At 41.0% G+C, this 12335-nt stretch overlaps 2 protein-coding genes across 3 annotated transcripts in view; one reads left to right on the top strand and one right to left on the bottom strand.

The window, feature by feature from the left end:
• The first annotated feature begins 32 nt into the window (after positions 1 to 32).
• Positions 33 to 7647, top strand: tollip (toll interacting protein). 2 transcript variants are annotated; one of them, XM_071907455.2, is made up of 6 exons: positions 33 to 204; positions 1716 to 1865; positions 3664 to 3846; positions 3990 to 4142; positions 4904 to 4988; positions 5106 to 7647. In XM_071907455.2, the coding sequence occupies exons 1-6, from the start codon at positions 172 to 174 to the stop codon at positions 5327 to 5329; spliced, it is 828 nt and encodes a 275-aa protein (XP_071763556.1). In that variant the 5' UTR covers positions 33 to 171; the 3' UTR covers positions 5330 to 7647. The 2 variants fall into 2 exon arrangements, with proteins under 2 accessions (XP_071763556.1, XP_071763562.1); XM_071907461.2 differs by lacking the exon at positions 33 to 204 and adding an exon at positions 2964 to 3046 and having other exon boundaries at positions 1781 to 1865.
• A 1175-nt stretch (positions 7648 to 8822) lies between these two features.
• Positions 8823 to 12335, bottom strand: part of LOC139918263 (uncharacterized) — a 62977-nt gene continuing 59464 nt past the window's right edge. Inside the window, exons 50-53 of the mRNA XM_078284209.1 lie at positions 11514 to 11642; positions 11335 to 11374; positions 11068 to 11188; positions 8823 to 9182 (exon numbers count right to left, since the gene is read on the bottom strand). Of these exons, the coding sequence (XP_078140335.1) occupies positions 8987 to 9182; positions 11068 to 11188; positions 11335 to 11374; positions 11514 to 11642 (486 nt within the window). The 3' untranslated portion in view covers positions 8823 to 8986. The remainder of the gene's footprint in view (positions 9183 to 11067; positions 11189 to 11334; positions 11375 to 11513; positions 11643 to 12335) is intronic.

Here is a 12335-nt window from a genome sequence, read left to right as displayed (position 1 = left end):
TAAAAACATACACAAACAAGGATATCGGCGGGCTGTGGTATTGCAACTACCTTACTAGAATGACGTAGACACTGCATTGAGGACTTGGTTACTTCTTCTAGCACTGGCATCCAAGCATCAAGTTACTGGCACAGCTCCATCCAGAGGTGATCCAGACTCTGAAGAGACAAAATGGCGACCACCATCAGCACTCAGCGGGGACAGGTACACCTACCGTATGGTTTCTGTGTTGTTTACTTAACTTTATGTCAGAAGACATTATGGTAGGGATGCTAGGTACTCATGCTAAGCTAGTGCGTCTTACCAACATCACCAAGCTAACGTTACTTAACTTAAGCAACGTAACAAAAACCTGCGGTTAACTATCTAAAAACATTCACAATTAACAATGATATGTAACATTTCACTTATTTCGAAGCTTTGGTAGCTAGCGGGGAAATTGGGAAATAACGTTAGCTTAATTTAGTCTGCTAATTAACGTTAGCTAATTGCTACAACTAGCGCAGAAGCTAATGGGTGGATTAGCTAGCCAGTGGTGGCTAATCACTCTACGCGTAGTAACTATTATGTAAAGTTGGCTACTGATTCGACGACATGCAAAAGCCTTGTGTGGCTATTGTTTGAAAATGAGCCGTAGACACGTTTGTCATAAGTCAGTTAAACCAAGTTGCTTAGCTATGTTAACAAGCTAAGTAAGTGCGTTTGCTGTCTGTGTCTGCAGGTGGACTCAAACGTTAGGCTACGTGTCACTAGCAATCTACATATCTTTGCAGGGGTTCTTAAACTGTTTTCAGGCTGGTCCTGGCCCATTGTTTAAGGCTGTGATTCTCAAAGCTGGGTCCTGCGATCCCCATGGGACTATAAAGGGGGGTTCCCAGGGCATCCCCTTGCTGAGGAATAGTTTACTTTCACTGTAATTTAAATCACTAAAAATAATCAGTAGTAGCCTACAGAATTTATAGGAATGACTGCTGTATTCATATATTTCACCCTCAACACTAATTATCTCCCTTCATACAATGTAGAGAGTTATGCAATTCAATACTAAATCAACAACTAAAATCTTCCCATATGGTTAGTGTGTTTATTGGGGGTTCGTGCATAGACAAAAAAGACAATAAAGAACACTGCTTTATTGTGTTTGTCTCTATGTTAGCATCATTGCTAGGGCTGTGGCAATTATGAAATTGGAATGACGGTTATTGTTCATTGTGATAAACAATGTCATTGTCTTTTTCCCCAAGGAGAGTGAGCAAAACTGTATCTATAGAATAAAACAACCAAATTGGTGGCTGCGTTTTTATTCTAAAACATGACATATACAGGGGGGAAATGTAGGCACAGTCATTCCCTAAAAATATTGCAGACACATCACCAACACATAGCAAAACACCAAAAAAAGAACTAAGCAGTTAAATGATAAACAGCAACAAAATTTAAGTTACTTAAAAATATGACAGATTTCTTCAAACATTGTGAATTTACTGTGTTGGAGTTATACAGAATATAAGCCTATTGCACAGAAACACAGAAGTGCAGTGAATGTGTTTAATTCATCCACAGACATATCCCACATTTCATGTCCAGGAACTACAAAATAATTGCGGTTGCCTCCTATAATTGTGATCAATTATTGCAGCAGCCCTAGTCATCACCCCCTCAGTCATGCCCTCTTTCCTACACTGTCTATCTCAAACCTCTGTGTCTGGGTTCAGGTGTACATCGGGGAGCTTCCTCAGGACTTCCTACGAATTGCTCCCACCCACCAGCAGCAGCAAGTCCAGTTGGATGCCCAGGCAGCCAGGCAGCTACAGTATGGAGGCTCAATGGGCACTGTAGGGCGACTCAGCATCACTGTGGTACAGGTAAAAACAACTCAACAATCAATCACAATTCAACTATCATGAATAGGGTTGGGTCTTCATAAATTCCGGCCAACGTCCTGTGTGCTTATACATTAAGTGTTGTACTCATTTTAAGCCAGTAGAGGGCAAGATATCCTATTTAATTTGATTTATTACTGTTAATTGTTTCTATTTCTTATATTTTAGATGGTGACTTATGAAGTCATGCATTTTGGTAAATGTTAACAGGTTTTAGTGTTATTGATTCTATTTTGGTGTATGTGTGAGGTCAATTGTTATTTGTTAAGAAAATAATTAGAGTACAAAAGCACACTTTTATTTAAATTTGTTTGTAATATGGTTTAAGACAAATTACAAGATTAGTTGCACCAAAAGGCTAAACAAGTAACTGCCAACCAAGCTGGAAACCACAGCAGCGTGCCAACCTGGGCAGTGGGCAAACACCGCAGACACAGTATCTGCAGGCTGTCCAAGACGAGCAGCATCTGGAGCGTTCAATACCACTGCCACGTCGAGTTCGAGTTTTCAGTACCGGCACATGAATGAATCATGCAACAAAGCAGTGTCTAAGTACGGCAAGGCCCAAGGGCACACGACACAAAACTATACAACCACTCAATACTAGAACATACACTAGGTTGTCATACTAACACAAACAATAGTGTTTATTTTTTCAGTGAAAGCATGTCTATCAACTTATCGTCCCTACAAAGAAACAGTAGTTATTTTGTGGTAAATTACCACAGGCACAGTGTGATTTGCAGGCTGTCGGCAACAAGCAGCAACTCCAGCATTCAGTACTGCTGCCATGTCAAGTTGAGTTCCAGTGTTCAGTATACGGTTACTTACGTACTGAAGCTTGAGAACCTGAACGAGCCGTTCATTCGGGTTCTCAATACATACGTAAACCGTATACTGAAAGCTCAAATTTGACTTGACATGGAAGTAGTGTCCAATGCTCGAGATGCTGCTCGTCTCGAACAGCTTGCAGATAGTGATTTGAAAGTGAAACTTGAAAACCCAAATGAACGGTTCACTTAACAATGTACTGCTTCCTAAAAGAGCAGGTTTGAAAGTGTGATGTCTTTGTTTGTTAAGGTACATGGCGATCATTCAATCGTTTAATGAGCTTTGATGGAAACTCGAAGTGGGAGGAACCAGTACGAATCACTACTGACTCGGTATGTTTCAAGCTCGAGAATGATACGTTCAAAATGATTCGTTCGTTCTTTTTGGCCCAGCACAGATTACGAAAATACGTCGACGTGGATTTTTTATCACCGACGCGTCGCATATCATTACATTTTCAGGCTGTATCAGGGCTTCATACAGTCAATGATGCAATGCGCAAAGGCAGCGCTAGGTGGCAGCAGTGCTTAAAATGTCCAGCTGATCGACATGCAGTAGACAGGCAAAGAAGACGTTTCCCTAATTGAAGATGGCTAAAAATACCATGGAAAATACAACCGGACCTGCAGGACATTCAAAGAAATTTACAGCGAGACCGCGAGTTTCAAAACAAAGTCCAGGGATTTTTCAGCTCTAAAGCACACTCTAAAGCCAATAATACAGCAGAGTAAAACCTCTGTAGAATAGAGTGGACAGCACCACACCAACATTTAAAACAAAGGTATCCCGGAGTATGTCCTTGGCTAATTGTCTAGTGTGAGCATATTTATGGCTGAGAGACAAAGAAATCTGAAATCCGTTGTGTGACACAATTGGTTAGGATTTTAAAAGTCTTTAAGTGTGACCCCAGCCTTACCCAACCTCTCTTTCTGTCTTTGTCTTTGTTCAGGCAAAGTTGGCTAAAAACTATGGCATGACCCGTATGGATCCCTACTGTAGGATTAGGCTGGGCTATGCCGTCTACGAGACACCGACTGCTCACAATGGAGCCAAGAACCCTCGCTGGAACAAAGTGATCCAGTGCACGGTGCCTCCTGGGGTGGACTCCTTCTACCTAGAGATCTTTGATGAGGTGAGAGGGGTGGAGGAGGCGAATTTGTGTGGGCACCGGGAACTGTCTGATATGCGAGGGGATCTTCTGTGTTTTGTTTATTCCATCTTGTATTTGTGTATATTGCATTTTGATTAACATGTTTCACATTGTGTGTGATCCAGAGGGCGTTCTCCATGGATGACAGGATAGCGTGGACTCATGTCACCATCCCTGAAGGCCTAAGAGAGGGCAGCGTGGTGGACGAGTGGTTCAGCCTCAGCGGCAGGCAGGGCGACGACAAGGAGGGCATGATCAACCTGGTGATGTCTTTTGCTGTGAGTGAATTCATGCACACTCAAAGAAAGACATGATAAACCTTCTGTTAATGTACAGACAGATGGCTCATGATAATCTGATTCATCTTATCCTTGACCATATATTACTGTAATTGCTTTATCACTTGTGCAGTAGCAGTTGTGAAATACTTTACACAATAACATTTGGTCACCAGGCTTATTACAATCATGGTATACAGAATAAATTGTTACACATTAAGATGATAAAATGGGTCATACATAGCTCATGAGTACACAAACAAGGTCCACTTTCCCCAATATTCCACAAAATTCTCATTACATAGTCTTAAGGAAAAGGTCATGAATATCGTTTACAAGTTCTATCCAATTAGTCTTTGTTGGAGGTTCTTTCTGTAGCCATTTACATGTTATAGCTTTCTTACTAGCGGCTAAAAAGATATTAAGGAGGTATTTGTTTTGAACCAGAAGATGATCTGGAATGTTGCCAATGATATGTTTTATTATTGTTATTACTTCCTGCCAATAAGGCTGAACAACTGGACAATCCCAGAAGATATGGAAATGGTCTGCCTGCTGTTGTCCACATTTCTTCCAGCAAAGGCCTTGATTCCGAATACCTGACTGTAGCTGTTTTAATTTACTTGTTTTAATGCACTCCCATGATGACATGGCAACGGAGGACAGATGTTAGATAGTATTAGATGAGTTAGATATCATGTGATAAAATATATTCAGGACAATAAGTGAAATTTAAAATTGTCTCTCTCTTTTTCTGCCAGTCCATGCCAGCGGGGTTGATGACTCAGCCAGTTGTCTTAATGCCCTCTGTGTACCAACAAGGGGTGGGATACGTGCCCATCGCAGGTCAGAGGCTGGCACGCACACACACACTCCAGCCCTATACACACACGAGACACACTCTTATTATCCTTATTATTGCCAAACCCCTAATGTCTGTCCTCTGTTGTCATGCTGCCCCAGGAGTGCCTGCAGTATACAACCAGGGCATGGTGCCCATGGGGATGCCGGCGCCCATACCGGCGGTGGGCAGCCAGGGGGCCGTGTGCAGTGAGGAGGACCTGAAGGCACTGCAGGACATGTTCCCCAACCTGGACAGGGAGGTGGTTCGCACTGTGCTGGAAGCACAGCAAGGCAACAAGGATGCTGCCATCAACTCTCTACTGCAGATGGCTGAGGAACTCTAACTGCAGGACACAAGATGCAAATTAGGCATACCAACACACATGCACATACATATGCACGCACACACAAAACATTATGCACTGTGCACAACCCTACCCCCACCTCCTGCACTCTGGCTGCAAGCTAAGCTGTTAGTAAATCACAGAACCACACACTGCAGCCATATCTTAGCTGTCACACTGAACAACTAGCTATTGCCCACCAAGGTAGCTTTCTTTTGCTGGCTCCCTCTTTCCCTAACCAGTAAATCAAGCCTCAGCTATCCCTGCTGGTGATGGCTCTGAAGCCTGGTCCACATTGCACTCCATCACACAGGGCTTTATTTCAGAACTGGCACTGGTTCCTCAAAGCATTGCGACACTATGTTCACCTTACAAGTCAGTGATTTAAGATGACGTCGGTGCAAAATGCATTTGGGAAACTCATTGCTCAGTCATTGACAGAAGGTCCAGTTTGTTGTCACAGTAGGCAAAATATGGAATTGGCATTAATTTAATCTGATGGGGATTGTAAAGCTTGTTACTAATATTTGAGACCTTTTACATTTCTTGTTCCCTTTCAACCTCAGGATCATTAAATGTGATTATAGGGATAACCCAGTTTTTATTCTTAACATTAGATTCTGAGGTTGGAATTACCACTGTATGCCAGATTTCGTGAAATGGGCTTCAGGACACAAGTTCATTTTGTTGTGAATAGTGAACTGAGAGCCACCAGCCTGCTCTCTCCATAACGGTCTGTGTAGAGCTGCTTCTCTATGTTTAATATATAGCTGTATAAATGTAATTGTAACATGTAACTTTCAAAAGTTGCTAAATTATTGTGGAAGGTATTCAGATAATGTAGATTTCTAGATGATGAGAAGAGAAAGAGGACATAGAATGAACAAATTATTTGGGGAATTATATGTAAATAACAGCCAAAAGAGGTTTTGCAGCGACGGCCTCATTTATATTCTTTTCCCTTGATATATTATTTTCTCTTTCCCTCCACTTTACTGGGTAACTCCAAGTCATCTTTTTTGCGTGGTTCCAACAAAAATGCCATTGTAAAGTTTTGATATTACTAGTTTCCAAACAGTTAACTAAGGATGTAAAGACATACAGTTCTAAAGTAATATCCTAAGGTGTAGAATGTTTTTTCTTGACTGTAAAGAACTGATATCAATACATAGTTTAAGAATGATCAAAGAAGTGTCAGGAATTTCATGTTCTTGATGAATCAGGATTTTATGAAGCTATGGTAGCATCTCTTATTTGTTGTCCTGTAGATCTATACCCAGACCAAAACCCTTCCATCCAAATTTTCTATGTTGAGGTTAATCGGAGAGCTGAACACAGCAGCATGCAGACTAACCCTCTATGATTTCTATGACCTAAATGTCAAGACCCAAACAGCCTACCCTCCTTCCAGAAATTCATTTTTTCCAACCACTGAGGTTGTATCTGTTGACCCTTTCCCCTAATTGAGCTTTCCATTGAGACCTGTTGGATACAAGGTATTGAATGTTGCTGTCTGCCAAAGGTTTGACTTTAACTTTGGTTATTGTCTTTAATACTTGTATCTGCTTAATCATACAGATGTGCTATATTTTTTCCATGAAAGATCCTATGCTCTTTATGGTGTGATTCTCTATTCTATAGCTATTGAGATTATTGGTATGTCACAGCCATATTATTCTATGTGTCATGAGAATATTGTGTATTTTAGATGGCTTAATTGTTGTACAGCTTCTGAAAGTCCAACTACTTTTCTTGTTGATCTTAATTTCCAGTGCTTAAAGGAATAGTTCACCCAAAAATGAAAATTTTGTCTTTATCTGCTCACCCTGATGTGAGTTGAAACACTGGTTAAGTTTGTATGTCCACATAACACACCGAGTTGGCTAGAGCAGCTCGATGTCAGCCTTCTCCAAAAAAACTGAAGTGGCTGGGAACTTGTTCTTTAGACTTCCAAAAAGGGCAAAAAATGACCATAAAATTACTCCAAACAGCTCATGCAGCATAATCCAAGTGTTCTGAAGCCAAGCAATTACAGTGAGTCCAAAAGTCCCAATATTTACCTCGTTATCTGCTATATTTTCCTCACTGACATTGATTTGTTCACAACAGCAAGCAGATGCTGCTTTCAAATGCTCAGAAATATTGTAATTATGGCGAGAGTGTGCTTGAACAACCCAATAAAGTGGTAAATACAAATGAGAAAGTTGAATTTTCCATGATACCCAAGATGTGACATTCTCACTCTTTGTTTTAACCTTAGGTGTCACACACACATACTCCAGCCACTGAGACCTGTATTAAACATATTAAAATATCAATTTTGATGATGTGATATTTTCCTCTTCATTCTGCTGTTGAAGCTGAATGAAGCTCTGTGCCACTACTTTTATTTCAGGGTCCATTTCAATTAGAGACAAGTTTTATTTACAATTTTCAAACTTGGAAATAGGAGCTGATGAGGAGCACATGAAGGCAGCAAGGGTCTTCTGCCAGATCACTGTAGGGCAGCCAGAGATAATGAGGTAAATATTGGACTTTTGAACCCACAGTGTAATCGTTTGGCTACAAAACACTTGGATTATGCTGCATGGTCTTGGAGATTTTTTATGGTAATTTTTGCCCTTTTTCAAACTCGGAACCAGTTCCCAGCTATTTCAGTTGTTTTGGAGAAGGCTGACATGGAGCTGTGCTAGCTAACTTGCTGTGTGTTATGTGGACATACAAACTTCACTGATGTTTTGACTGACATGAGGATGAGTAGATCATGACTGAATTTTTATTTTGGGGAGAACTGTTCCTTTTAAGATGTTAAATGGTCACAGTCCCTGGCACCAACTAGAGTCTTAATGCCAGATAGCGACTGCAGACTTATAATACAGGAGGGGCTAAATTCTTCACATTGCACAGGCTTAAATGGTTTTAAAACTAAGGTGAACTTACATTGTAACAAATGGTAAACTCTAGAAAATTAATGCAAAATTAACCTCTCAGTGTCTGAGCTTTTGGGCTGTGAGCCTGACAGCTGCACTAATGTTGGTTCATAGGACTCCACATGGAACCTGTTGGCAGGCAACAGTCTTAACTCTTATCTTGTGATACCCTGACACAACAGCACTTTTAATGGTAGCTAGAGTTTTGTTGTGCCCTTCAAAATATCAAACTGTCATCAAAATGTTTCTATGAAACAAGTAGCTCGATCCCTTTGGAATTTACTTTGAATGTACAGATGATCTTCAATGAGCTTGATTGTTTTCTTGCAGTATAATTTTTGCTTGTTCCCTTTGTAAATGCAAAATTGTGGATGATAAAAAAGTTGATCTTCCATGTTGATGAATACTTGTTTTGCTAGTATATACAAGGGCCACAGGGAACCGTAAGAATGTAGAGATACAAGGGTTAATTTTGCAGGAATTCATTTTATTAATATAGACTACTAACATATGCTAAACTACAGTACATTTACACCACAATAATATCCTGTGACATTGAAAAAGTGCTACCCAAGAGTCATGGTTAGGAGTACATGTTGGGTTATAAATAATGAAACCTGACAGAATAATAATAATAATAATAAAATATTCTGTCTATTGTGTAGCATCTGTAAGGCTTCAGTCCACTGAGAAGCATTCGTCAGTGTGTTAATGTGCATGTGTGCTCTCAACGTCTCCTGCGCCGGCTGGGTGTCACCCCGGGCGCACACCTGGTGGCACTGCAGCTGCATGCCTCCACTGTGATGTAGGTGTGTTTGACCCTGGAGCCGTCGGCACAAGTCAGCTCCACCTCCTTCTGGCTGGTGCTCTTCTCCTGGCAACACTCACACTGGTGTGTCATCATGTTGGCTGCTGCAGAGTACCTGCTCACAAACACGCAGCAAAGATAACAGTTTGGGTTGGGTGTTAGCATCTCCCCTGCTGCTGATAAGCACTTCATTTATTATGATGATAGGAATCGTATTGAGTTCAACAAGGCCCAGATTCACTAAAGTGCCATCTCACCAAAATGACCAAATCAGAATGCCGTGGAGCAGATCAGATTAGAGAACACAATTCATGTTGAACGGGGCTATTGCTTGCGGCGTGCTCTTTTAGAGGGATTCTTTGCATGGAATAAATTAATTTAAAAATTGAATGCAGTGGCTTTAAATTGAATTTGTTATTGAATTTAACTTTTAACTATTATTTCAAATTCAGGTTTCCCAATTCAAATTCTGTTTCTTAATTCAGATTGAGCTCTGAGACATGCCTCCAGGCACAAGGGACTTTTGTTCCCTGAATGTTGATGGAAGGCATGCCCTCCTCCAAGGCTGCCAACCATGGTTCCGCCCCACTCTTCACTTAGCCAATGACAAGCCACTGCAGGCTTGTCATGTGCTGGCTTTCCCCTGTGCTGATTACCTGTACTGTTAAAGACCAGATGAAATGAAAAATGCCTTTTTAACCCTTTTAGATCACATCCCCGGTCATACTGTGCACCTATTTAACAATATATGCCAAAAAAAATACCAAAAATCAATTTCATTGTATTCTTATATCAAAATTCAATCATGTTTTCTTCCTGTAAAACAAAATATGCCGTGTGCTTACGTAAGCATGCCCGTAACTAATTTCAACCAATAATATCATGACATCCACCCATCAATCAATCTTCAACTTTTAGCGCACAGAGCTAAGAGGCTAAGATGCATTAGTTAGCTAGCTAGCAACAGCACGGTGCTTCGGTGTGTCTTCGGGTGTTATGACACGCCCACTTTTCAACGTTCAAATCAAATTCCTCCCAACGTTACGTCCCGCCTGTCTTTCCTGTTTCACTCGGAAATACGTCACGATACGGAAGTTAGATACTCTCGAAATGCCGTTTCATCTGGACTTTAAGGCTGTCTTCAGCTAGCTAAAAGGCTGCCACGAAGCACAAAACATCAGTGTGCTATCCTGCAGACAGTCGTATTGCTTAAAAAAAGTGTATGGCAGCCTGGCAAGCTATAGTTGTTTACAGCATCATCATATTTCGATATTTAGCAGTGGTTGGGAAGAATATCACTTATGTATGTTTACATTTATAATCACTGATGATAAAACATATAACTATTTGGAAGAAATCATATAAATTATCACTTTTCTCAAAACATTAGCCACCATCAGCCAGTACCTAGCCAAAAGCTATCAACCAACTACAGTCAACAGACAATTTTAGCTTGACTATAAAGTTGATATTATGTTCCCAACACTATTACAAATTACACTAACACAAATATAACAAATGACAAGACTTGCATCTCTTTCACCTAGTGGGAAGAATAAGGTTTGACCATTGGCTGAGGTGATGAGGAAGGCACAGTGCCACATGGATTGTAGTTGGCTGAGTGAAGAGTAGAGGCGGGGCCACTGTTGACAGCCTTATAGGGGAAGCTACCCTCCAGATGACACTCAGAGGACAAAAGTCCTTTGTGCCCCCTAGGCATGTCTCAGAGAGCTCAACCTGAATTAGGAAAACTGATTTTCAGGTGGGAGAACCAAATTTTAAATTACAGTTAAATGAAATACTAATCATGTTCAATTCAAGCAATTACATTTAATTTAAAATTCAATTTCTTACTTTATAACGGGAAAACTCATTGGCATCGCTCTTACCTCAAGCAACTGAGGTGCAAAAACGTGCACAGATAGCCCTCGCAACACAATCTTAATGAATCTGGACCTAAGCCAGCATTCTGAGTAGTGCTATAAAGATGGCGGACTCACATGGATGAGCTTCCACAGTGTCCAGAGCAGGAGGAGATGTTGACAGGCCGAAGGCTTGTACATTCGTTCACCTTGATGACCGTCTGCTTGCTCTGGACCTCACATATGCTACGCACCGTACCTGGAACATACATCCAGGGTTAGGCTTCATTGGATGACGTGACATACAACTTTGTCGTGAAAATGACATGTTTCCAACTTGTACAGTATTGTATACTTCTGTGGTGGCTATCAGTTTGAAATCTCTAACTAGACTCATTAACTTACAGGTCTTGCAGCATCCACTAGAATCGGTTGTCTCTGTGCCCTGGAAGAGGGAAGGCACATTTCATATTGCATTTTAGACATACTGTAATCAGTATGCAGTACATGATTAATGGCTATCATAGGGTCATAAGGGTTATAAGCTGTGGATTGTTAGTGTTGGTAAAGGCAGAGGAACTCACAGGTTCACAATCCAGTGGGTTGAAGTGAGGACAGGTGATCTTGGTCTCCTTGGTAATGAGCTGTCCATTAATCTTCTCACAGGTGTATTTCACACACTTGTCATCAGGGGGCGACCAAGTCTCATTCACCTGTACCAACAGGTGATTAAAGGAAGAATATAGACGGCTTTATTAGATAGTGGGAGAGAGAGGGGGATGACATGCGACAAAGGTCCCGGGCCTCACTCACATGGTGCGTGGCCTAGCCCACTGAGCTTGGGGGATGTTTCAGCACAAGCCAAGGTATGGCAGTGTGATGTTACAAAATGCCTTAGCTACCCTGAGGGTATCTGAGAAACATAAACTTAATTTTAAACATGCCTACTATTAGTACAATTTTTAGCAAACATAATGCTATCCATACACCCCAAAACAACAAGGAATAACTATGTAACAAAGTGCATTGATTACTTTGCTACTACATGACATCACTCTCTCTCTCTCTCTCTCCCCCATCAAGTATGGCTAATCTGGTCGTGGGGGGGTAGCTGTTATTCACACAAATCACATAAAATGTTCCCCTATCTCTAATGGCATTTTTCCCACGTTTGAATCACTTAGTTTCCTGGTAAATGGTAAGGCTCCCTTGCTTAGTCTGACCCCCCTAAACTGAACCATGATTTCATCCTGGAATTCTCTGACCTTCTGTCTCTCATCATGCCTAAATACGAATAAAAAAAAATACATCCATGTGCGTTACCCATCATACGCACTTGTTACTGATTTTATGCAGTTTATTGAGTCTTTTAATCTTATTCAATCTGTTAGTGAGCCTACTCATGT

The sequence above is a fragment of the Centroberyx gerrardi genome, chromosome 1 (assembly GCF_048128805.1).
Source record: "Centroberyx gerrardi isolate f3 chromosome 1, fCenGer3.hap1.cur.20231027, whole genome shotgun sequence".
Classification (NCBI taxonomy): domain Eukaryota; kingdom Metazoa; phylum Chordata; class Actinopteri; order Beryciformes; family Berycidae; genus Centroberyx; species Centroberyx gerrardi.
The sequence above is the reverse complement of the archived record's forward strand: the minus strand, read 5'-3'. Positions and strand labels throughout refer to the sequence as shown.

What these genes read in the sequence shown, in the direction of transcription:
- tollip (XM_071907455.2), top strand. Translation starts at nt 172, where the DNA reads ATGGCGACCACCATCAGCACTCAGCGGGGACAG. An exon ending in TCAGCATCACTGTGGTACAG is followed by an intron (nt 1,866 to 3,663) that starts GTAAAAACAACT and finishes GTCTTTGTTCAG; the next exon opens with GCAAAGTTGGCTAAAAACTA. An exon ending in ACCTGGTGATGTCTTTTGCT is followed by an intron (nt 4,143 to 4,903) that starts GTGAGTGAATTC and finishes TTTTTCTGCCAG; the next exon opens with TCCATGCCAGCGGGGTTGAT.